The sequence below is a fragment of the Simochromis diagramma genome, unplaced genomic scaffold (assembly GCF_900408965.1).
Source record: "Simochromis diagramma unplaced genomic scaffold, fSimDia1.1 OVJJ01000320.1, whole genome shotgun sequence".
NCBI classification, from domain to species: Eukaryota; Metazoa; Chordata; class Actinopteri; order Cichliformes; family Cichlidae; genus Simochromis; species Simochromis diagramma.
This window is the reverse complement of record NW_024386773.1, coordinates 12,841,989-12,867,800: the sequence shown is the minus strand read 5'-3', so window position 1 is coordinate 12,867,800 and position 25,812 is coordinate 12,841,989. Positions and strand designations below refer to the sequence as shown.

General features: G+C 39.5%; 4 protein-coding genes across 6 annotated transcripts; 1 reads left to right on the top strand and 3 right to left on the bottom strand.

The window, feature by feature from the left end:
• Window positions 1-177: 177 nt before the first annotated feature.
• LOC120719876 (deoxyribonuclease-1-like) lies at window positions 178-17,127 on the top strand. Of its 3 annotated transcripts, none has more exons than XM_040009448.1 (10): window positions 178-304; window positions 8,868-8,960; window positions 9,050-9,144; window positions 9,242-9,328; window positions 9,446-9,558; window positions 11,725-11,837; window positions 12,771-12,925; window positions 14,075-14,171; window positions 14,263-14,346; window positions 16,438-17,127. In XM_040009448.1, the coding sequence occupies exons 2-10, from the start codon at window positions 8,880-8,882 to the stop codon at window positions 16,546-16,548; spliced, it is 936 nt and encodes a 311-aa protein (XP_039865382.1). In that variant the 5' UTR covers window positions 178-304; window positions 8,868-8,879; the 3' UTR covers window positions 16,549-17,127. The 3 variants fall into 3 exon arrangements, with proteins under 3 accessions (XP_039865382.1, XP_039865364.1, XP_039865374.1); XM_040009430.1 differs by lacking the exon at window positions 178-304 and adding an exon at window positions 6,313-7,222 and having other exon boundaries at window positions 9,251-9,328; XM_040009440.1 differs by lacking the exon at window positions 178-304 and adding an exon at window positions 7,092-7,222 and having other exon boundaries at window positions 14,263-14,347; window positions 16,440-17,127.
• Window positions 4,717-6,215, bottom strand: LOC120720206. Its single transcript, XM_040009843.1, has 5 exons — window positions 5,925-6,215; window positions 5,498-5,780; window positions 5,188-5,370; window positions 5,017-5,100; window positions 4,717-4,884 (listed from the first exon to the last, which is right to left on the bottom strand). Exons 1-5 carry the CDS (start codon window positions 6,014-6,016, stop codon window positions 4,717-4,719), a joined length of 810 nt encoding a protein of 269 aa, XP_039865777.1. The 5' UTR covers window positions 6,017-6,215.
• Window positions 17,128-19,108: 1,981 nt separating the features above from the next.
• Window positions 19,109-19,880, bottom strand: LOC120719954 (cullin-associated NEDD8-dissociated protein 1-like). The gene is made up of 2 exons (XM_040009516.1): window positions 19,704-19,880; window positions 19,109-19,251 (listed from the first exon to the last, which is right to left on the bottom strand). Exons 1-2 carry the CDS (start codon window positions 19,810-19,812, stop codon window positions 19,124-19,126), a joined length of 237 nt encoding a protein of 78 aa, XP_039865450.1. The 5' UTR covers window positions 19,813-19,880; the 3' UTR covers window positions 19,109-19,123.
• Window positions 19,881-23,707: 3,827 nt separating this feature from the next.
• On the bottom strand, window positions 23,708-25,518 carry LOC120719914 (granzyme B-like). Its single transcript, XM_040009479.1, has 5 exons — window positions 25,395-25,518; window positions 25,162-25,309; window positions 24,683-24,815; window positions 24,202-24,474; window positions 23,708-24,087 (listed from the first exon to the last, which is right to left on the bottom strand). Exons 1-5 carry the CDS (start codon window positions 25,450-25,452, stop codon window positions 23,911-23,913), a joined length of 789 nt encoding a protein of 262 aa, XP_039865413.1. The 5' UTR covers window positions 25,453-25,518; the 3' UTR covers window positions 23,708-23,910.
• Between the last annotated feature and the right edge of the window lie 294 nt (window positions 25,519-25,812).

Here is a 25,812-nt window from a genome sequence, read left to right as displayed (position 1 = left end):
CGTGCGCACCAGCTTTTCTTTAACTGCGCTGTTTAGAACAGAAACTCTCCCGTCAGTCACAGTTTACCTGCCGACCTGTTCTCTGCTTTTTCCGTGTGGCAGACAGTCCATGTCTTTTTTTTTTTTTTTTTTACCTGGGCGTTGCCTTTGACCGCCTGATTGGTAGCCAATCGCATGCTCGGCTAACAAAAACATTCTCCTCCTTGCGCAAAGCTGTTACAGGTATGTCTCGTTTGATACACTGTTCCTTTTGTATAAGCCGCCTGTTGTAGAGACTGCCTCCTCTGTGAAGACGCCAGGACCGGTATGTAACTTCTGAACTCATCGTTTTTGGTTTGAACATAGTTTTATAACTGGCCTAACTGATGGTCAAACAGCTGTATAGAAATAAACGCGCTCAATATTTGATATCTTTAAAATGCATTTCTTTGCTCTTGCTTGCTTTGGTAAACATTTACAGATGATTTAGGGATGGTCAGCCCTACAAATAATTCATACACTTTATATCTGCTGGACTGCTGGAGTAGACGTTAGTCTGTTGTTACTCTTGGACACGGTGACAGTCCAACCAGTTTATCCTGTGGCACACCTGCGCCTGAGACCTCTACCAGGAACCAGGATTTCGTCGGATCCGGGTAACTTCGAAATTTTCGGCTAAAGTGTTTCATTTCTTGCCGCGGTCCATCCCACAGTATCTTATGCACATTAAAGATCAACAGGCATGAAGTCACCGCCCACTGTCCTGTCAGTTCTCCGAAAAAGCCCATCACAATTCCTGGAAAAACCCTCCAGCTCTTTGTGCAGACGGAAGGAACGTCTGAAGTCTTCCACTAGCGTGAAAATACTTTGCGTTTTCCAGGGGGTTAATATGAAATTCTTAGAGGCAACGTTATCATCTGAGTAACAATTTTATATTTTTAAATAAGCATGAACACGGCACCCATTTGTACTTTCTGGCCTACATACAGGGCTGAACTGGTAATCTGTCATTTGCCTGATATGCTGATACACTTGTTTCCCCACGATTCAACACATACTTTCACCAACAGAGCAAGAAAAAGACGGAAAGTGTAATTAGAGAGAATAAAGCATTAAGTGACTATTAGTTAATTAGGTTTAACTATTTTTTCTTTTGTTTTTCAGGGAATAAAACATTTAATTGACATCAGTCCTGTTTCTTTCTGTCTAATCGAGCCAGGTTTTCGAAGTAGAATTTGAATATTATATGGAAGTTGTTTTATTCTATTTCAATTTTTTGCTTGTACTATTCAGCTTTACCACTGCTTTGTGGAACTGTACAAATATTTGCACTGTGTGCTGCTTTGAATGAGCACAGTGGGCCGCCTGGACCAAAAATGCTGATGATTTTTGTTTTTTTGTCCCAGTGCAGATCTGCTAGTAATGATCCTAAATATTACTGGGGGTGTCTGCTACTGACTCTGTGTGTGTGTGTGTGTTTTATGCAGGTTTGAATTGCACTGCTTTACAGCCAGTAATTTAAAAATTCTTCTTATGTAATTCTTAAGATTCTTGTTATGATAAATGCCTCAGGTTTGGAGGGTTTTTTTTTTTTAATCATCTTCATATGGGTACTGAGAGGAAACACCCATAATGGTGTGGCACGTGGAAACCAAGTAAACTGGTTTCCAACACAAATGATTGCTTACTTACTCAAGAGAGAATGCTTGCCCTCAGGATTAATGATGGAGGTGAACATTGGAAGATATTATAATGCAAGAAGAAACTAAAAGGAAAAAAGATCTCGATGAAGTATCAGACACCGGCTAAGGAGATGAGGAAGAGGGCATCCGCTTCCAATAATCACTCTATCAAATGTGAGCTCTCAACAGTTAAATTAATGAGCCAATACTACACATCAAATGCGAACAGGATTATAGTTGCAACAACGTGATCTGCTTCACTGAAATGTGGCTAAACTGTAATCAGACTTTGGAACTGTGTGCATTTAATCCGAGCTGTCAGAGATGAGATATAAACAGGAAAGTCAGGAACGAGCAGACCTGTACAAAAAATCTTCAGACAGTGGATTTAGACAGCTTGCAGTCATGGTGGTGTATGCTTCAGGTCCCTACAGTAAGTTCATATATTGGACACATACAATTCTGTGCAGGCACAATCAACTGATCACCCAGGATTTTCTTTTTTTTTGAGACTTCAATATACTGTTTATACTTTCTGATCTTACAACAATATGTTGACTGTCCAACTCGTTCTACAAGGATTCTTGGCTGATATTATGGCAACATTTAAAACGGTTATAATGTGGTATGCAACCCACATTTGTTAGTCTGGAGCCTCTCGAGCGTGTGTTCTTTCATCATTGTTATTTTGTTTATGTAAATGACATGTAGCTACATGGTACAGCATACTAAATAATAAGATACAATAGTTCTATTGATGTTTTTCATATGCATGTTTTTGTAAGAATGTGGGATAATAACTACCAGTATTTTATTATGACTTAATTTGTGATTTGGTGAAGTTAAGACAATGATCCACTATTTTAGAATATAAAGTAATTCAATTCTAATCAATTCCAATTCCATTCTTAGGCTGCTGGCCCAGATAAGCATAAGAAAATGGATGGAGGAAAGTAAACACCTGATGCATAGTTGTGTAGTTTTTGTAAGCGAGTAGTAGGCTACATAAGAACAGCGGCAGTTCCAGAGGTCATGTCTGAACACGAAAAAGGAATTGTCAAACTAAAACCTGTCAAATGAATCCAGGACCCTGTACACAGTTCAACAAAGCCAGTGTATTTTTTCCTTTATCTGCATCACCCTAACACGCAGGTAACATCTGACCAATCGCACTGACTGATGTACCAGCAGTTACTGGATGAGTAAGGATGGAAGAGTAAACTATAATTATAGAAATAATACAAAGATGTTACACGCATAATACAGAATGAATGCAACACAGCTGCTCCAGTTAAATTAATGAGGTTTCAACAGTTACCCACAACACTGAATTTAAACGCTTTGATCTATAAGACCGTGAAAGAGCTACTATATCATACTATATTTAAAAAACTGTCGCTTAGAGTTCACAGAAAACAAACTAAAGTGGCCGCTAACAATTTCCTACTAATCCTCACGGAAAACTACTGGAGAACTTCAAATGCTGTCTGCACAAACAGCTCCGAGGGATCTTCCAGGAATAGTGATGTTTTGTTTTGTTTTTTCAAAGAACTGACAGGAGAGTGGGCGGTGATTTCACGCCTGTTGATCTCTAGTGTGCACACCTGCCTAACATCCGTGCTGTGCTGATTGGTCCAACAAACTGGATTCAACAGTGCGCGGGACTCCAGCAGCTGTGCTATAAAACAGGTGGATCTGGTTGGGATTAAGTTACCTAAAACACTTCTATAATGCATGTAAGAAGCCTTTTCAAAAAAAAGAACTGAGAAGGACGCAGGTGAGGTGAGAGAAGGCGGAGAAGGATCTGCCTCCTGTTGCTGCTGCAGAGAGATGCACAGAGACAGAGATGGCCACTGGCTTAGATACGAACTCTGGTCGGGGAATCGGAGCGTCTAAAGTGTGGTCAGTGATGTCAGGCAGGACGGTCGCTCTCCTTTTCTTCTCTCCTGTCATTGGGCACAAGCCGTCCAAATTTTCTGCATCCCTCTGAAGACCGTGCAATATTAAATAAACATTGCCTTATAAAATAAACATAAATAAACATACAAATAATCTCACACAGTCAATAGGCAAAGGCAAAAAAGTAATAAATAAAATTATATACTAAATCTAAACTAAGGCATAAAAATTGAGCTTCACTCTGCCTCTGAGGTTTACTGGTCCATGTACATGTCTGTTGGTTTGTGAAAAAAGTGTTTCTTTTAAATATGAATATAATTGAATTAACACAGTATTTTATTTTATTTCTTTTAATCTGAAAAATGTTAAGATTCACCAGTTTGCTGCAGAAATCGCCTCCATGTGAAATGGGATGGCAGCATTTGATTAACTTCAGCAGGCTTAAACATGGTATCAGACTAAGTTGACAGTTTATCTGTGTATTTTAATACAACGTCTGATTACTGCTGATTTTGTTTTCTGTGTAAAACAAACAGTGGTGGATGGAGCAGCTACAAATTTTGCTTTTCTTCACGTTGGAGTCTGTTGATTAGGGGCTCTGATGAAGGGCTCCCTGTAACTTGTTCCCCAGTAATGGTTTAAAGGATGATCGCAAGAACAGCAGTGCTGTATTCTGTCTCGTTTTGCATAGTGCATTAAATGTTATTGGACTCGTCACTGCCCCCAAATGCAGAAGAGCAGTCAGCACCGACGGGAAGTTGATTACAGTTTTTCTCGATTGCTAAAACACATTTCTTGAAACTACGCCTCATATCCTCACAACAGTAAACACAAATCCATAACATCTCACTCAATTTCCCAAACATCCTATTTCCAGGTCAAAATGAAGCTCCACACCCAAAACTATTCACTCCTGCTGAAAAACCAAACTTTGCCCTCAGACATCAAACACAAGCCCTCAAAAACACACACACTACAACAGAGTTTTGCACACTGGTACAATTAATTCAAAACAATAGTTCCAAAACAAATAGGTTGCTTATGGTTCTCCCCTTCAAAACCCTTGTCACATGATAAACACAAAAGACGCAACCAATGTATGTACAGTGGCACATTGTCATTCATGTACTATACAGTACAACACACACCAGAAACATTATCCCACCTCAGCATCTTGTCTTTGGTCTGGGTCAGGCCAGAGAATCTCATCCACATCACAGGCTATATTGGCCCCAGCCAGGCAGCGGGGGTAAAATCCTCTTGCATGCCTGATCCACCCCTGGCATGCATCTACTGATATGTCTAGGCAGGCCTCTTCCATGGCCTGAAGGAGGTGAACACGGACATAAGGTTCTCGGTCATACACTTTCCACCGCCATGCCGAAAATAACTCCTCTATCGGGTTTAGAAAGGGAGAGTATGCAGGCAGAAAGATATTAGTAAACCAGTCACGAACCAGAGCAGCGCGATGGAAGCTGACGTTATCCCACACAACAACGTAGTGAGGCTGCTCTGGCTGTGCTGGTTCCCTGTAGTCCAGCTGGAACATATGTTGTCTTAAACCATCAAGAAAAGCAAGGAGAAGCATAGTGTTATAGGGTCCTAGTACGGCATGGCGGTGGAGTACCCCTCGTTGGCTGATGGCTGCGCACATAGTGACAGTCCCCCCACGCTGACCAGGGACATTTACAATAGCCCGATGGCCAATTATGTTCCTCCCCCTTTTCCTTCTTTTGGTCAGGTTAAAACCTGCCTCATCCACAAAGATTATTTCATGGGGAACAGGCCGTCCTTCAATCTCAAAGATTCTCTGCAAAACACATAACACAGTAGAGTCAATCGGTACCCTGAACCACAGTTCAAGAGTGCTGAAATGGCAGCATAAACTGCCATGCTGTGATGGTACACAATACCTTATACAGTATCAAAACTCATACCTGAACATATTCCACACGTTGGTTTTTCACTCTGTCAGAGTTTCGTTCGAAAGGGACTCGGTATGCCTGTTTCATCCGGAATTGATTCTTTCGGAGGATGCGGTCAATTGTGGAGAGGCTGATGGCATTTATGCCTCGAAAAAGATGATCATCCTCAATCACTCTCCTTTGAATCTCTTGCAGGCGGATTACATTATTTGCAATTACCATGTTTACAAGTTCCCTCTCTCGCTCCTCCGACAAAAGCCTTAACCTGCCTCCACCAGGTGGTCGTCTCTGTGTCCTACAAAAATAGAAGCACTCATTACTGTAACTGTCACACATTCATTTTACAGGCAAATAATGGAAACATACTGAAACTCAAGACACATAAGTTCAGTAACTTAAACGTTACTGTACAAAGCAGTCTTACTGCAAGTACACCTACCTGTTTTCCTCCCTGAAGGTTCTGATGATGGAGGCAACAGTGAAGCGACTCAAATTTGGTTGTACTCGTTGCCCAGCCTCCCTCATAGTCATCCCATGGACAAGGACATGGTCAACTAAAGTGGCTCGAATTTCATCCGAGACTGACTGTCTTCTTGCCCTTGCTCTTCCCCTTCCTTGTCGCCGTCGTTCTCCACCTCCACCTCCTTCACCACGTCCTCCTCCTCCTCCACCTCTCCCTCCTCCTCCACCACCTTCCTGTTGTCCTAGACCACCTCCTCCTCCTCTTCCACCACGTCCTCCTCTTTCACCACGTCCTCCTCTTTCACCATGTCCTCTTCCTCCACCACGTCCTCCTCCTTCACCACGTCCTCTTCCTCCACCACGTCCTCCTCCTTCACCACGTCCTCTTTCTCCACCACGTCCTCTTCCTTTGCATCTCTTTGGATCCATTGTTTCAAACCTGAATGAGCTGACTTTGGCCCTTTTATCTATCCATCGCAGGTTCTGATTGGTGTGTGCTAAATTTTGACTCCTAGTGTTTCCACCTGGTTAATTGTGTGCTAATTGAGCTCAAGCTATGCTGACTTAAGTTAACATTATTGCATGCTAGTGCTTTCTAAATGACTACATGGTGTAAGCACTGTAACATGTAGGGATTTGTGTGTAGAGTTTTGCAGTAACAGTTCACCAAATTTGAGTCATGTGTCAAAGCAGGGAATAGTGTTTATAGTTCAGGGAAATGGGTGAGCTTTTTGAACAATAGCGTTACGGTTTTGAAATTTTAGTTTAGAGGCCTGGTTATAGTGTTTAAGCAATCGAGAAAAACTGTAAGAAAAAATGCAATTGCAACCAATTTAGATAAGTTCAAAAACATTTTGAAAATAGAGAGAGTAAGCCCCTCAGGAGAACATTGTAACAGAAATACAAGAAACTTCTAACACAGGTTAGGCAAAGAACAATACCAAAGAACTAGATATCACCAAAATCTAACTGAAACAAAAAATTCAAATAATCAAAAACATAAGCACTCGGTCACCAGACTCAGGACAAAGACTATAAACCCCTCAGCTGTATGCAAACACAGGAAACACCGCTGCTGATAAAAGACAGACGGGCGTGGTGTGGTTTCCATATGCTGTATGTATGTATGTGTGTGCGTGTGTGTGTTTGTGTGTGTGTGTGGTTGAGAACTTCCTGCTGCTTAGACAGTTTGTCTCTGCAGAAGTCAGTGTCAGTCTGTTTGCTGGCAGATTAGCCGCTTCTTTCATTTTTCATTCTGCTGTTTTAGCCACACTCGTGAGTATTATTTTTAAATTTTTCGTTTTACTACTTTTATAAAGTGAATACATATCTGCATTAGTTAGAATTACTCGCCTTTAAAATCAGTAACAGCGTTTTTGCTTTTATTATAAGGGGAGTCAAAATGAAACCTGAGTACTGCTGTTTGTGCTGCTGTAATGCTCGAACACCCACAGTGTCTGTGACTGAACAAAGAGCTGAAGATGTTACATCCTGCCAGTTAATTAATGTGCATTCAGGGAATCCCTCAGTTAAAAAGTTTTTATTCAAGTGAAATAAAAGGCACTAAATAACTTTTAAGTATTTGATCTTACTCATAAGATATCCATTATTTGAAAGTTGTATAAGCTGCACTTCTGAAAGCGTTTAGAGTAGTTCAGAGTACTACATATGCATTATTGGGGCGACCGTGGCTCAGCGTATCTGTAACAGGAAGGTCGCCGGTTCGATCCCTGGGCTCTCTGTCCTGGTTGTTGTGTCCTTGGGCAAGACACTTTACCCTACCGCCTACTGGTGTTGGCCAGAGGGGCCGATGGCGCGATATGGCAGCCTCGCTTCTGTCAGTCTGCCCCAGGGCAGCTGTGGCTACAACCGTAGCTGCCTCCACCAGTGTATGAATGCGAGAGTGAATGAATAGTGGTATTGTAAAGCGCTTTGGGTGCCTTGAAAAGCGCTATATAAATCCAATCCATTATTATTATTATTATTATTGATACGAAACTATTTCTGTCATTCAAAACCATTAAAATGTTCCACGCTGCATAAGCAATATTTTTACTTTTGCTACATTGAGCTAACTCGAGCCGGGCCTTTCAGTGTGAGGTTTGAATGTTCTCCATTTGCCTTTGAGTGTGACTTGTAGTTAAAAGCACTTTTGAGAGATCAGTAACACTAGTAAGGTGAAAAAAGCAATACATCAAAGTAACAACATTATAGTTGCACCCATGAGCTAATAAATAATGTACAGAAAGCCCAACTAGAATCCATTTATTCTGAGCAGGACCCAACCACACACGACCTCCTCACACTGCTTTGAAGGCCCAGACTAGTTTGGAATAAGTGATTTTATGTTTTAGTTAATGTTGTAGTTTGAAAACGGTAGTTCAGATGAAGTTTTTTAGATATAGCAGTGAGAATACACTTTAACAGTCATCACATATTATTAAAATAATAATAGGCTTTCATGTTTTAGCTACATTGGACACGATACTGTGTGATAGTAGAATTTCTTTTTCAAAAACAAGTGTAAAACCTAAAAATATATTATCCCTGCTCTCTGAATTTACTTACTTTTAAAAATGTTACTGTAATGAGAAACCGCATTAGAGGAACTGGAGTGCCAGGAACTTCTCCATTTTCAATTCCAGATGTTGCTCCTGTGCTGTTAAGTAGAGGCCTTCACCTGGGAAGTTGTAGCTTGAAAGTCATCAGTGACTTATTTTAGTATATTCATGATGCAAAATAACCAACCACAGTTTTTTCAGTGTTTAAGTTTTAGTTTCTCTTTCTTCCCTTTGCTTTGGTTTCTTCTTTTTTCTGCCACGCTTCTCCATTTTCTTCCTCTGTTTTGATTCAGCAGACGTTTGAACAATTCATCACACACTGTGTGTTGATCGTCTAAAACAGAGTTGATCTCTTGCAGAATCAAGTCAGAATGAAGATAGCAGCCTTTAATGGCAAGAACCTGGGACATAAGAAAGTCCATGACAAGTCTGTCGTCAAACACCTCACCAAGGTGATAATAATTTTACCTTTACAACAGAAAGCTTTAAATCCAACACCAATGACGAAATGTGTAACACTTAAATGATGTGTTTCCTCCAGATCATATCTCGGTACAGTGTGATTGTCCTGCTGGAGGTGGTGGATAAGAGCGGCAAAGCCATGGAAACGTTACTTCAAGAACTCAACAAAATTGAGTGAGTTCCCTGCAGTGATAGTGTGTGAATTTAATTATTTTATTTATAATATTTTATGTACAAAACTGCATGTTTAAGTTGCTTCTGTTTTCCTCAGCACTAACAGAAAACGCCCCTACAAAAAAACTGCCAGCAAACAACTGGGACGAGACACCTACAAGGAGCAGTATGTCTGTTTCTACAGGTGTGTGAGTCTAAGTTCACTCGAATACAACATCTCAGTGGTTATTAATCAGACTTTAATTTGTGAGATTCATGGCCAGCCACACTGATGTCTGACTATTTGTGTTTATCTCTCAAGACCAGATGAAGTGACGCTGAAGGACTCACACCAGTATGAAGATAATCAGGCTGGAGATGAAGATGCCTTTGCCAGAGAGCCCTTCATCCTGCGGTTTGATTGTCCAACTACAGGTTTGTGCTTTTTACTGTGTTTGAGTAACGCTTTAAGTTACAAAACAAAACAAGTGGAAGTGCCAAACACCCTGAGATCTGTGTATTGGCTCAGCAAAGGGGAAAGAATCACAGCTCACAATCATTTCTAATTTTCTTAGTGTATTTGCTGTGATCAGCTGACCTGCTGCTCTTTGTGGATTTACAGAACTGAATTCAATAAGATGTACACAGTTTGACAAGCTATAATGGCTGATGTCTATCCCCCGCATTGACACTACACTGTTTATTATCTTTACACTAGACAGGATACAGCTGGTATAAAGTCAGAATTTAGTGAATGGATCGAAACATCATCAGTTTAAGTTTCACCTAAATCTGACCACGAGCACTACAGTCTTGCTGTGAATCCACATTAACTCAACCTAACCTTATTATCCTGGACAAAGCTGCTGTTACGACCCGGCCTCGGGGCGACGTTCCATCTAAGCTGCGCGTGCGCAATCGTTGTGCACAAAAAAATCTAACCGGAACTAAAATTTAAATAAATAACTTAAAATTCATGTCGTTTCACAGTGTGAGTCAGTGAGTGACCGGTGACTGGCTGCTCCAGCCAATGATGCGATTCACATTCGTATATACGCAGCTAATCAACGTCGACAGGCTATGACGGCGTCCTTGTGTGCCGACACCGATGTTTTAGTTGGCAAAGCGGCTGATGTGGAGTGAAGCCACGTTAATGACAACGTGTACAACCATTGGAGATGTGAGCAGGACAGACGGAACAACTGACGGGAAAAGTGTGGACTTTATACCAGTTTTTAAATTGTTTTGATAGGTCACGTAAAACCAGAGTTATGATAAAAATATCTGCAATGTTTGGTTTTCTTCCTGAATACTGTTGTTGTTTATATTTACTGCGGGAAGAAACGGTAAAAACTGCGTTTTATAAGTTTTATTGGGGGGGGGGGTTAAAAGTGAGAGTGCAGTTTTACTTAGTCCAAGTACAAAACATAAAGCTGATGTAACGCACATAGGTTTATAGCTATTGCTACTTTTCACCAATCGTCCCTTAGTTTTAGGAGTCACAGCGGTGTTTTGAGATGTGAGAGATTTGCGACGTTTTGTGTTTGGAGTCTAAAGTTAGTGTGTTGTCTTGTGTAGTTAGTGTGTAGTGTAGTCAATAGTTTTGTTGTGCGTGTCAGAACAATGAGGCGACTGCTGAATGTTACAGGTGTTACAGCAGTGATACATCTCCTGCTGTCAGGCCTGCAGGTATCAGGCTGTTGTTCTCCTTCATCTCATAGTGGACAGAAATTATTTTTTGGAGCGGCACAAATAATTTGTGTGGCATCAGATTTGATGCAGAACAGCTGATTGTTCTGTAAATAGTTTGAAATGTTTGTTTAAAACCGCCTTGGCTGCATTTTTAGGTAAACAGCTGAAAAAAACTTTGTTGTTTGCAAAACTCAGTAACTTTTAATTAACTATATAAATAATTGCCCAACATTGGTCATTATATCCTGTATTTTGCAGACAGAGAGTTACAGACTCTCTCCCAGACCACAGACTCATAATACAAGTCAGAGCTTTATAAAAAAAACTATTTTACTTTTACTTTATTACTTTATTTTTACTTCCAATGGTGTTAACATACTACACAGGTCGTGAACAAGATTCTTTCACATTTTCATTGTAATTGGGCTAAAGCAGTTAATTCAAAGTAATCTAACATAACATTGATTATTTTAATAAACATGTCATACAGAAATGAAAGAGAACATATTTTGTTCATTTGTTTGTTTGTTTCTACACGAGCTTTGTGTGATTTGTAAGTATCTGAGGCTGAGACCACAGAACTGTAAAACATGATTGTTGTGTAATCATGTTTTACAATATAACAGGACACCGGAGTAAATTCTCGAGCATCTCACACTTCTGATAATCAGCTGTCTGCTTGATGTTTATTCAGCTGTGTAAAAACTATAACTTTATTTAGTGCCCAATAAACACAGGTTATACCCTGTATTAGCCATTTCTGTCCTTTAGATTCTTACTTCATATTTTTCACACTAACAACCTTGGCAGTGTAGTCAAACAGAGGGAGCCTGTTACCTGAGCCTGACAGTGATGCCTGATAGTGTAGCACTCCACCTTCTCATCTAAATATAAAAAACTGTATTTCAGTTGTGGACGATCTGGTCCTGATCCCAGTCCACACAAAGCCAGAGGACTCTCTGAAGGAGCTGGACGAGCTGCATGATGTAGTTGAAGACATCAGGAAGAAATGGAAAACTGATGTAAGTTTTATGTTTTGATTAAAAAATTCAGACCAATTCAGTTTTATTTGTATAGAGCCAATTCAACACAACAGTTGTTTCAAGGGGCGTTATAGTAAATTAAAAAAATGCATGATGACCCGCTCCACCCTGCCTTTCCCCCAGCCTGCTTGTGTCACAGTTAGTTTCTGCAATAAAGAGAGGGTTTGGCTTATTTCAAATAAGCGACACTAGCAACACCTGGCCAGGTGTTGCAGTGATTATACTGACTACATACCTTATAGTAAGGTTAAGTTCTTGACTATGCGGCCTGGTGTGTGACACGTATGACCATGAAATTACCTGGGATTTGTTGCCTTTTAGAATATTTGTAGAATATAGCTGAATATTTTCTCTTGCAGCAGAAATCTTCAAGCTGAAATACTACAATATCTTTCTAAAACTAAACAATTACTTTTAGTTCCTAAACCTAACCAAGCAGCGAATAAACAACAAACTGTGACCTAAGCTCCAAAACAGGACACGGATCAAACTCCCTTCATTCAGAATCTTAATAAATAACTTTATCTGACCTTTGTTTTAAAGAAGATCCTGAATATCTCACCTTGTTAATCCATATAGTGACTCAGATTATAATATATTTTTAACTACTTGATTTTGTCATCCTTTAGACAGACCGATAAGGAAGGATGCTTTGTTCATTAACAAATGAAAAGAAAACTTTAAAAACATAAGTGCATAAATCTTTGTATCCTACAGTGAAGTGATGCTCAATAAATGACAGCTCTTCACAGGGATCGCATAATGATGAATATATCCTACCATATAAATCTCTGTGCTGTTATTTAAAGAATACATTAATACCATTAGACATTAGAGTGTCACATACTGGCTGTAACAAACATCTGTCATTGTACTAAGTGAGTTCTGCTCTCTTTTGGCATTTTTTGGCAGAATATAATGCTTTTGGGGGACTTTAATGCTGATGGACGATATCTCTCCAAGAAGAAGAAGGAAAAGATTCGCATCTGCTCTTCTTCCTACAACTGGCTCATTGATGACAATGTCGACACCACAGCTAGCAACAAAAATGATAACACCTACGACAGGTGACACACAAATAGCACTTTAAAAATCTTTATATAATCACTATATAATGGCACGACCTTTTGGGATCTTTCTAATTTCTTGTCACGGTCTGGCTGGCAGACCGTGGGGAAATGAGGACCCAAAACGCATGGTTCTGCGATGCAAACAGTGCACTTCATTTACAGGCGAAGGTAACAGATGCACAATAAATCCCCTTTGCTCCCTAGACTCCCGTGTGTGTGTTCCCCTCCGACGTCCGTGCTCGTGCTCCCGGCAGTTGTGTTTCTGCACACCCTGTGCGTGCTGCCCTTCTGGTCCCTCGTTCCACCTGCAGGACAATACAGAAGCAGCCGTTAAACATTGAACCCCCGCGCGCACACGCACGAGCCGCACTTCCTAATACTACACACTGACTTGGAGTCTTAGCTTAATGATCCCACACCGGTGGGAGCTCCAACACTCTCCTAAGTAGCTCCCCCGACGGGCCCTGATCACCAACAGGTGTGTGGCAGGAACTTCAGGTGTGACCAGTCCTCCTGCAGGGCCACACCCATCAGGCATGCATGTGGCTGTCCTCCAGCCACACATGTACACACCCTGCCTCTACATATGAGTGGAACACCGAACACAGCATAGTGCAGAAAAACACACATCCCCAAATAACAACAACAACAATAATAATAATAATGGTCCATCCTGCTCACGGACCCCCGAGTCCTCCAGAGCCGGGTCCGGGACATTTCTATTTCTTTGCTTCTGGTGTTTTGCAAAATTGTGCATAATGACCAAAAGGAAATAAGAGTTAGTTGTTATTTGTTTGTTAGAGTTTGTCTGTTTTGTCTGTATTGAGAACGTGCACATGAGGCTGGATGACTCACGAATTCTGATTAAATCTACCTGTGTGTACATTAAATTTGTGTGAAAAAAGTGCAGGAATTCAGGAACTAAATCAGTATAGCTGTAGTGGAGGCATGTAGTCCCAGACGCTTAATATTTTAAAGATTTTTTTCTCACAGTGCCTCTCACATAATAATATTGGCATCAGTGAATTTCAATTTGAGACAGAAAATGGAGAAATAAAACTATTGGCGCTTCACGCTATAAAGTAGACAGACAGAAATGAAGTTCTTAACTGTTTGAAAGAAATGCGTCTCCTCTTTGTCAAACAGAATTGTTGTGTATGGACAGACCATGCTGAACGCCATCGTCCCCAACTCGGCCAAGTCCTTCAACTTCCAGCAGGAGTTTGACCTGACCGATGAGGAGGTGAGTTTTTTCTAAGCTCAAAGATAGAAATGATTTGACAGGTTTTAGCATTTTAAAGGACACCATGAGTGTTGTCATTCAACTTTTTAAGGCCCTGGACATCAGTGACCATTACCCTGTGGAGGTGGAGCTGAAGACCAAAGATGCGTCTGGGGAAGGACAATCTAAGAAAAAAGGTTATTATTTTTCATATCTGACTCTTACTGTATTTATATTTGACAGCAGGAATGGAGATTGATAAGAATTTAGTGATTCTGATGCCATTATCGATATCATTGAGTTCTCATTGGCTCCGCTTTAAGGGTCACCACCGTCTCTAAAGGAATATATTTGTGCAAATTAATTACATGCTGTGTGGTCAAAGGTTTTGCATGCTGACCTCAATGCTATGATCAGCATTGAGGTCATAACTCAAAAGAGTAACATATTACACATATTACACAGAACACTCTTATTAAAAGTAATGCAGTGCATTACTACCATTACTTCCAGGAGAAACTAAGTACTTATACTACACATTACATTTCTTTTTCTCTATAAAATTACCTTAAACAAAATGTCTCATAAATACCATATATAGTGGGATGCAAAAGTTTGGCAACCTTGTTAATAGTCATTATTTTCCTTTATAAATCGTTGGTTGTTACAATAAAAAATGTCAGTTAAATATATCATATAGGAGACACACAGTGATATTTGAGAAGTGGTAAGCTCACTGTAACAGGATAAACCTGAGGCTACAATCCCACGAACCAGCATGAATCCCTATCCTAATGAGGACACACATACAGTGCTAGTATTTGGTTTTTAGGTATGAACACAAGGCCTGCAACACAAAGCAAAGATGAAAACCAGACCAAAGACACTTTAAAACAATCGCCACGTGAGTCTACTGTAGAAACATGAACCAGGAGAAGTGGAAGCTACATCCTGACTACTCATCACTGCTTTTGCTACCTGTGGCAGATCAGGGACTGGCTATTGGGCTATCAGTCAGCTTTAACATCACTCTATTGAACACTTTTTATGATTTTCAAACTCACCCCAACTGGTCGCAGCAGATGGCCCCGCCCCTCCCTGAGCCTGGTTCTGCCGAAGGTTTCTTCCTGTTAAAAGGGAGTTTTTCCTTCCCACTGTCGCCAAACTGCTTGCTCATAAGGGGTCCTATGATTGTTGGGTTTTTCTCTGCATGTACCCTACAGGGTCTACCTTGCAATATAAAGCACCTTGAAGTGACTGTTGTTGTGATTTGACCCTGTATAAATAAAACTGAATTAAGGAAATAAATTTCTAAAGGTGCTATTGACATAAAATTCTCACCAGATGTCAGTAACAGCCCATCCAATGCACACATTCAATGAAATCAAAGTATACATGTCCATAATTTATGTCTAATAATGACACAGGGAAAATGTTTTCAACATGCTCACTGAATTTTATTTCATACTTTGAACAAAACCCTTTGTTGGTGATGACGGCATCAAGATGCCTACTGCACGGAGAAACTAGTCACATGCATTGGGTGCAGGTGTGATTTTGTCCCATTCTTTCAGACACCCAGTCTTCAAATCCTGAACTGGAACCTTCAGTGGTTTAGAAATTCTTCGGTAACCAGTGTTATCAGTATGTTTTGCAACAACAAGGCTGCAAAGGTGTAAAATTTGCTCATTGGCTTCATCCTTCATGAGATGTTTCCTGTGTGACACCTTAGTAATGAAACATGGTTCTATAAGCCGTCAGTTGAGACTAAACCAGCTGATTTTAATTTGCACTAAATGGCTTTTTTTTTTTTTTTCATTCCTGTCCCGTTTGGCGCTGCAGTAATCAGAATTATTGTCTGAAGGCCAATTAAAATGCAAAACAAGTGGATCATTGTGGCTTTGCCATGCTGGTCCACTTGATTGAGCTTTATTATTTATTTATTTTTTTACTTTTCAGTTATTACAATTGGAACAGACAGGGCTAGGGGATAGAAAAGGGAAAGATGTAGACAAGTTCAAGAAAAGGGAAGGGAAAGAAAAACAGGAGGGAAGAAGGACAGTAAGAAAACTAAAAGCGTCTTTTTGCCTGTTCCTTTGTTCATGTGTTCAATACCTTTTCGTTTGTCTTTTTTTTTTTTATTACACATAACTTTAATGGGTTGTTACTGACATCTGGTGAGAATTTCATGACAACAGCACGTTTAGAAATATATTAACTTAGAAAATTGTTGACATGTGCAGTACTTATTTTACCCATTGTATTTCCTCTTTCTAATATTAACAACAGGACGACAGGAGCAAAAAAGAAAGCAAGGACAAGCATCCAACATGCCAACCAAGAGAGGACGTCGGGCTGTTTAGTGTTAAACTTTAACAATCTTGCTATTAATTTTTAAAATTTGTGTTACTCCAGTTAATTTTTAAACTCAGTTTTTCTTCGGATTTAACAGAAAACCACATCAGGTGGTTCAACGTGATAAAAAAATAACTGTTTGTCTTATTTACTGAATTTACTGTGGAAAAGAAAAATGAGTGTAAAGATATTAGTACTACATGGAAATTAGGTTAGACTATGTAAGAAATAATTGTTGTTTTATACGTTTTCCAGACACCTTCCATGGTAAACATGAACTTATTTTGGTTTCTCTTGGTCACTGTATACCTTGGGCTATTTTGCTATTTAGAGTGGGAACGTATGTATAAATATTTTACTTCTGAGCTAAGGGCATTAGCAGGAAATAAAATGTATTAACATTTTTAATAATGGAAATTACCATAAATTGTTGAAGAGCATGCTGATAAGTGAATAAATGTTTTGTTTGGGAAAATATTTGCAGATTCATTTCAGCTGTTAAATTGAGAATTTGCCTAAATAACCAGGAATGGACGGATTGAAGCATATTTTGTTCCACCAGTTGAATAATAATGGACGGTTTTTCATATTTGATGCAATTAAATGACTGTTTACATTAAAACAATTCTTGCTGTTTTTATTTTTTTACAATAACCATGGGCAGGCTGGGGTACTCGAGAAAACAGATGTATGAGTGCCACTTATGACTAGTCCTTTATTTGTAAATCGACTGTACTTGAATAATTGAGTTTCTACTGAAGTTTAAGAATACCCACATATTTTGTGAGGGATTATTCTGACGGGTCACCACAGCAGGTAGATCAGCATGTTTGATTTGGTTCTATTTTATTTAGTGTTTGCTTTTGTTTGTTTGTTTGTTTTTTAAATTTAAGCGTTAACTGTATTGACAGAACTACGCTTCCATATGATTATATGTTTTGTGAAATTACAATACTCACACTACCTATCCATATCACAACATTTTATATGAGTACCACATATTGCTGTGGCCAAACAGAAGCCAGGAAGAAATCAAGTGTCATGAGTCACTTTGTTGCCATTGTTGCTGCACAGTCTTCCCTTGAAAATATGACAGGAAGGAAACAGTGTAACGTCACAGTGTTTGTGATAACAAGTAAGACTGGTTTCTGAGGCTAAGCATCAGGCTTTCAAATGAATTAAAAGTCTGTCTTGGTCTTTTGTTAATTAATAGGCTGGTGTGAAAAATTGCTGCCACACCTCCATGATTCATTTAAACTAACATAATCATCCTGCTGCAACCAGGTTTCTGTAAGACAGAGTAAATCAATTTGTTGATCAATTATTAAGTCATGTACTAACAGAGACTTGGAGGAGAGAGACCTAATATTTAATAATCCACATTTCACTGTTTTACTCTTTGGTTCAGATGTGGATACTGTATTGTTCTTTCTTTGTAATTGTTTATGTTTAAGTTGTTTGTTGCTGGTTTTTAGTTTGTTTTTTGTCTTTTTGGAAGCTGACACAGTCTCTATGGAGATGGGTTTTTGGGGGGGTAGCAGGAGGAGAGAAGCTGCAGAGAGGCGTGTAAGACTGCAACTCTGCTTCCTGGTCCCAACTCTGGATAGTCATATTTTGGGGGGTTTAATAAATTTGTCCATATTTCTAGAAATGAGAGCTGCTCCATTCAAAGTGGGATGGATGCCGTCTCTCCTAACAAAACCAGGTTTCCTCCAGAAGGTTTGCCAATTATCTATGAAGCCCACATCGTTTCTGGGACACCACTCAGACAGCCAGCAATTTAAGGAGAACATCTGGCTGAACATGTCACTCCTGGTCTGATTGGGGAGGGGACCAGAGAAATGGTTTTTAACACGACACATAGTCTGCTGTGCAGTCGGTAGTCACACTTCTCCACTAACACGAAAACAATAAATTAAACGGTTCGCTAAATGTTATTGTTCTGCACACACTTTTGTATCCTCCTGAGAACTGAGGTAAATAGTATCTGTCAGAGTAACTTTATATGATTTGCGTGCCCACTGCAGAGGACATAATGAACAGGCGGGGTCTCTGGAGGATATGATTTGAGGATGTTCAGCCCTACAACTAATGCATGCACGTTATAACTTCTTCACTCAGATACAGTGTTAATCCATTAGTGCTGCACTGTGATTTACTTGTGGCACACCTGCATCTGAGGCCTTTACTAGAAAGTAGGATTTTGTTTCATTCTGGTAATTTCGAGGTTTTGTTTTCTACGAAGATGATTCACTTCTTATCTGGGTGAGTATGGCGCTTAGAGATCAGCAGGTATGAAATCACCACCCACTCTCCTGTCAGTTCTCCGAAAAATAGTGTCGCTATTCCTGGAAGATCTGTCAGAGGTTTTTGTGCAAACATGAGCGTCCGTCGGTTTTCCAGTAGAGTCTAATATTTCTGCGTTTTCCCGATTATTAGCAAGAAATGATTACACTAAACTTTATTTTATTTGATTTTTTTCTGTTAGCTGGGAAAATGGTGGAGTTACTTTGTGTGTGTGTGTGTGTGTGTGTGTGTGTGTGTGTGTGTGTGTGTGTGTTTGAGCTGGTACTTTTCTAATGTGGGACAGTCATCACGTTTGGACCGAGATCTTGTTTTTACCTTCCCAACATGTCCAACAGGATGTCCAGGGCCTCTAACTGCACAGACACATCATCGTGTTTCCCCATGGCACCAATCAGCTGGGAGGTGATCTTCTTACACACGCTGCCTGTCAGAGTCAAACCTGTGGATCCAACCCAAAACAAGGATATTTAAACAACTTTGAGCTTTCACTGCCTTCAAATGATCAGACATCCTGATTTCAGCTCACATTAAGGACTGTAGTTGCTGAATAATTGTGACAATTAAGCCCAGATGGCAGCGAAAGTGTGCAGAAATTAATGGTGAAAAAGTGAGAATTTACAATTATTGGTTATTATTTGGTGAAAACACAAATATGGCATGTTGTAGCTGTGTAGGTAATTTCAGAAACTTTTACATGCAGTCCCAGGAAAATTACAAACTTATTAAAGTAAAATATGAATGACTGTCTACAATGTAAGCTTTGCTTCTATGCCATGTATTATTGATGCTCTTCACACTCTCGAAGTTGCCCCTTTAACATAAGATGGAAATCCACCATTAAAAGCTGATCATCATGACGAGGAGACAGGTGGGAGGACAGTGAGCGCTCACCTGAGGATGTGAGTGGCAGCTCTGCGATCACGGTCTTCAGTCCCATGCTGGAAATGTCCCTCAGCTGCTCTTTGTCCGACGTCATGTTTGAACACAGCACGTCCACCATCGTCTCCACCTGGGGCTCCTTCACTTTGCTCACCAGAGGCGCCAGGCTTAAAAACAAACACACCAAGTTAAAAAATGTCATAATTTTGTTTCAAACCACTATTTGTTTAAATAATTATGTGATAGAAATATGACCTGTAGTATCTAACCAAGCACTTTGCAAACACAAAAAGGTGGCTATCTAACACACAGCCTGCTACACAGACACCATCAATACTTTAAGTCCAGCAGAAATGAAGGTACCACTCTCATTTTAGTCCATTAACACTCTTGTTAGCTATCGAGCTAGTGGATAACAGACGTCTCAGAAAACGTCAAAGCAGTTTTGCAAGTATGTAATATCTTGATAAAACGAGCAAATATTTGAAGTTTACACAGCTACTTTCTCACCTGAAAATATGTTAAAAGTTTATTTTGTGACCCAGAAAGAGTATTAAGTGTAATATTAAAAAAAGTACTGATTACTGATTTGATGTTTAATTTCTTCATGGTTATCTTATTAGTATGTAGGTTTCATTCTCAGGGTTTCCAGTTCTTGGTTTATTTCCTGTGTCATTCTCCTGGTGCTTCGTTCGTGTCCCTGAGTTTGTGTTTGTGAATTTCCTGTTTTACTCCACAGTGTTAGCTTGTCTCTTCCTGTCATCTTGTGAATTGGGATCAGCTGTGCTCCCCTCCTGTGTGTCATTACCTGATTTTCTTGTGTGTGTGTATATAGTGGGTGCGGTCTGCTCGTCTGCGTTTCATTGGGGTGTTTGTTCCTTAGGCTGCATCTCTCTGCCCTTCACGCCGTTACGTTATTATTTCAGGTTTGCTCTTTAGTCTTCTTCAGTAACTTCTCATGCCTCATTGTCTGTTTTTGTCATTCTGCCACTTTGTAAATAAACGTTCATTCATATCATCAGTCTTTTGCCTGCATTTTAGGTAGTGATGGGTAGATGAGGCCTCGTGAAGCATTTCAGCACATTGTATCGACACTTTGTCGACACAGTGTTGCTGTTTTGCTCCATACTGTCACCTGCTGGACCTTAAATATCATTGCAGGCAACTTACTTGAGACTGGAGACAAGACATCGAGAGTGCAGCGGGAAGATGACGAGGCTCCTTGGAGAGTTCAGTGGGGAGCAGTCCTGATAGTGGTGGCTGACTTGGCATTGAAGAATGCTGACATGACAATAAATGTCTTGCCCCACGCTGTATGATTGTCATATTTGTTATTTAAAACGAAGACAAAGAGGATTTGGGTTTTTAATGGAAGTTGAAAGTGGGGCAGAGAGGGCAGTGAAAGAGTCTTCTGCAACATGTCGTGCATTCCTGCAATTCTGGCTTGGAGGCAGAATTCCAATTTGATATGTGCATCTAAAACAAAGAGAAAAACAGATAAACACCATATACACATTTAAGTTCAGGTTTTAGCAGAACTAACACATTAGTTAGCGTGTAAGAAATTTGGGGAGAAAATTCTTTACAAGAACATAATTTACAAGACACTTTTATTTGTTACGTACGTATATATTGACATATAACAGACAATTTAACAAAGGCTAACTAAAATCTGGGCAATAAAAAAGCAGAACAGAATGTAATAGAGAATATTAGTATTTATAAATATATAAATCTCTTTGTGACGAACTTTACAATGTTGATGCAGGTGGAAGGAAAGACATGAAGTGCGATATGCAGTAAATGGAACAATGTGCATTGATGTTACAGATGGTTAAAAGTAGTGAAGGGAATTTGTTTAATAACAAGCAACTGACCATTAAATGCTAACCAGAGGTGTCAAAAGTGCACACATTCCTTACTAAAGTTTAGATACCTCGGGGGTCTGACCGTTGTTGTAACGCTAACAAAGGGCCAACGTAATCAGTGTAAGCAAACTAGATGACTCCTAGAATTATGAAATTATCAATGGCATAATTATATATGAAAGACTCTGTCTCAACCTTATGATCCACTTGCAAGGTTTCCACTGTATCCACGCAGGGAACGTATTTGCGCACACTGTGGAGGTCACGTGTTTCCGGTTACTATGGAGGTCGCAATATGGCGCTCCCCAGTGGCTGCAGCCAGACCCTCCTCGTTAATTCTGCTATGTAAATCTGTATGCATTACTGTAGGGTCTACCTTACAATATAAAGCCCCTTGAGGGGACTGTTGTTGTGATTCGGCGCCGTATAAGAAGATTAAGATATTATTCTTCATACAATCTGCATAATCACCACTGAAACAAAAACCAGGAGAAAGAAACATCCATCCATCCATTCGTTTCCGCTTATCCTTTTTCAGGGTCGCGGGGGGCGCTGGAGCCTGCAGCTGTCATAGGGCGAGGGGCGGGGTACACCATGGACAGGTCGCCAGTTTGTCGCAGGGCTGACACACAGGGACAGACAACCATTCGCACTCACATTCACTCCCGCATTCACACCTATGGGCAATTTAGACTAATCAATTAACCTATCCCCAAAAAGAAACAGATAAACGAATTCACATAGGAAAATGTTCATGAATCACTGATTTATGTGAAACATTTGTTTGTACAATTTTTACTTTGTGGGGAAGGACTGTTTGTAAATGATGAGCACTGGTGGCAGTATGCTGATGGGTCTTTTTGTGAGCTGAGCCATCACAAAGCCTCTGCAACATGGCCAAAGTGTTCTTTATTATTTTTCAGGAAGATTCCATTTTTCTTTAGAGTGCCTCTCACAGCTAACGTCTAATGTTAAGGACATGATGGAATTTAAAATTGAGAGAAAAATGAAGGGATACAATTATCACGGCTTCACACTGTAAAGTGTACAAAAAGTATTTCATAACTTTTTTTATGTGTCTCCTCTTCCTCAAACAGAATTGTTGTGTATGGAGAGACCATGTCGAACGCCATCGTCCCCAACTCGGCCAAGTCTTTCAACTTCCAGCAAGAGTTTAAGCTGACTGATGAGGAGGTGAGACTCACTTATGTGTTTTCTGAGCTCAAAGACAGAAATGATTTGACTATTTTATTGCAAGGGACAGCATCGGTGTTGTCATTCAACTATATTTACTCTCTAAGGCACTCAGCATCAGTGACCATTACCCCGTGAACTTAAGACCAGAGCAGGAAGACAGAAAAGGATGGCTGTGCCTGACGGGACAGAGATGACATCTGGGGAAGTACAGTCTCAGAAGAAAGGTGTCTGAGACGGTTTAATAAAAATGTTTTAGTTATTTTATAAAGGAGCAAATACCTCATGAATCTCATGGCTGATTTCAGTTCAGTTACATTCTAATTAATTATGTAGAGTTGCTGTTTGTTTAGGAATCAAAGTGATGTGACATATCTCATTTTAACTGAAATACACTAACAGTAACAAATTTATAGCAAACATGTTCTGCAGTGTTGTATTCTGGGTGCTACTGAATGCAGATTTTATTTTTCCTCCTTCTAATAATAAACAACAGGGAAACAGAAGAAGACCAAACCGGCAGGGTCACCAAAGACAGACAACAGAAGAATGTGGGAGGAAAAAGGAAGCGAGGGCGGGCATCCAACACGCTAACCAAGAGAAGACGTCAGGATGTTCAATGTTCATGATCTTACTATTAAATTAGAAAAGTAGTGTTACTGTAGTTAGAGCTGTTTCTAGTATTAAATTGTCATGGCTTCAGTTTTTTGACTTATTAGAGATTTAACTGAAAACCACATCAGGTAATTCTCTGTGGTAAATGAAACACCCTCTGTTAGTCTTTAGTATTTATAGTACTCAAAAAATCAGGATGAATGTACTGTAGAAATTAAAAATTAGTTTACAGATATTAGTATTGCATGGAATTAATTTTCCATGGTAAACCTGAATTTCAATATATAGATGGATAGATAGGTTTTAAAGTCATAATAAATATTGTTCGTGCACAAAAACAATATTTGAAACATTTTCTTTATTCTGCATTGAGAGCAAACGCTGACAGAGGCACAGCTTGCACACTTACAGTGTGCTGATGCAAAGCTTTGTGTAAGAAAACAATATTTGAAACATTTTCTTTATTCTGCATTGAGAACAAACGCTGACAGAGGCACAGCTTCCACACTTACAGTGTGCTGACGCAAAGCTTTGTGTAAGATTTAACTTTTTCCCCCCTGGAGAATCCTCCTGAACCAGTTAAGGTATTTTGAGATATCTGTATAGACATTGGGGACATCCGGATAGTCACACTGTCCCAAGTTTTCACCAATTGCCTTGTTGAAAGAAACAATACCGACAGCCATTCCCTTGCAGACCAGAGGGCCACCAGAATCACCCTGTGAGGAGGAAGTATTTACTTTGTTCATGTGATACTTAATGCAGAGTGCTCATATATTTCTCAACCACAGAGCAGTTAGCAAGAATTTTCAAGGAAAGGACAGAAAACATACCTGACAGAATCCTTTATTTGTGCTGTATCCACCTGCACAGATAACATTGGGAGGAAGATTGTATCCAGCAACCTTTTGAGCCCAAGCATTCTGGCAGACTTGTGGGCTGATGACAGACACATCCACCACTCTCAGGTCGTCAACTCTTCCACCGTAAGTGTTTGTCTTACCCCATCCAGCCACTTGGCACTTCTCATTTTCATTTAATGTCATTTCACGGAGGGGAAGTCGAATGAATTGAATTGTTTTGCTTGGTTGGACAGGTCTAGACAGCTAGAGGCACAGAATTAAAGAGTAAAGATTAAAAATAAGTGAAAACATGTAACAGCAACACAGAACATCTATCATTTATCTTTTTTTTAAGTAAGCACTTTTTCCCTCAATTAGAAATGTGTTTTTCAATCAGCATATTGTAAATGCAAACACTCAAAAATATAAAACTTCCAGTGTGATGTGAGAAAACAAAAATGATGAACCTTACTTTTAAAAGCATGATGTCGTATCCAGAGTTAACATTCCGATAACATGGGTGTTTGTATTTCTCTGCAATCTGTATCACGAGCTTATCAGCACTCCTCAGATGGTGGTTACCAAGGACTACGTACCTAGGATTCCTGAATAAAATATAATAATGAGATCATCAGTAGATTTTCTGCAGTTACATAAACAACATGATGAAAATATTAATACATTTTTATAGTTAAATTCAATTTTATGTATTCACTGAATTTATTCAAAAATTTTTATGGTTTTAGTTTGTAAGGGAAGAACTTAAATAATTGTTATTACATTATACAGTACTAAATATACATGTCATGTATATATATATATATATATATATATATATATATATATATATAGAGAGAGAGAGAGAGAGAGAGAGAGAGAGAGTGAGTGAGAGAGAGAATTTATATATATAAGAAATAAATAAGAAATTTCCTTGGAGGAAAGATTACTTACACGTCACAGTGTGCAGCAGTCATTACAAGGTTCTCAGACACAAGAAATCCTCCACAAATATGGTAGCCGCTGTTATCCAGCACTGATGCCATATACAGCATTTCGTTGTCTGGGGCTATTTGCCCATTTATAATTTCACTTCCGAGGACTAGTAACATTAGGAGGAAACAAAATTAATAAAATTTTTTTTAAAAATATTAATATTCCACACAAGTATTCATGGTGCAACTTACCATTTTGCCCGAGGAATGTCAGCGCATAAATGACCGCAAATGACTGCAGAGCAAACATCTTGGTGGTGAAATGCTCGATCTGTTATGTTGAGGCCGACGGGTCAGTCCTTTTAAGCAGTTTGTACCAACTAACATCTGACTTTTAACCACTTCCTGTGAGTAACGTGTTTTTGAAATTTTCCACAGCAAATACTTCACTATCACTATCACCATCTGTTATATGTGCACCCATTTCTCATTAACAGTATTGAATTTCAAACAAACTACAGCTAAATCTTCTGCTTACTGAGAAATGCTCCCTTTGTTTTTCTTTGGGTGGACAAGATGCTTTAGCTTGGAACTAGAAAAACCAAAATCAAAGTGAAGGGCTCAAATAGATGCTTGAGGATTTTCACTTTTGTTTTATTTTATTTTGCAG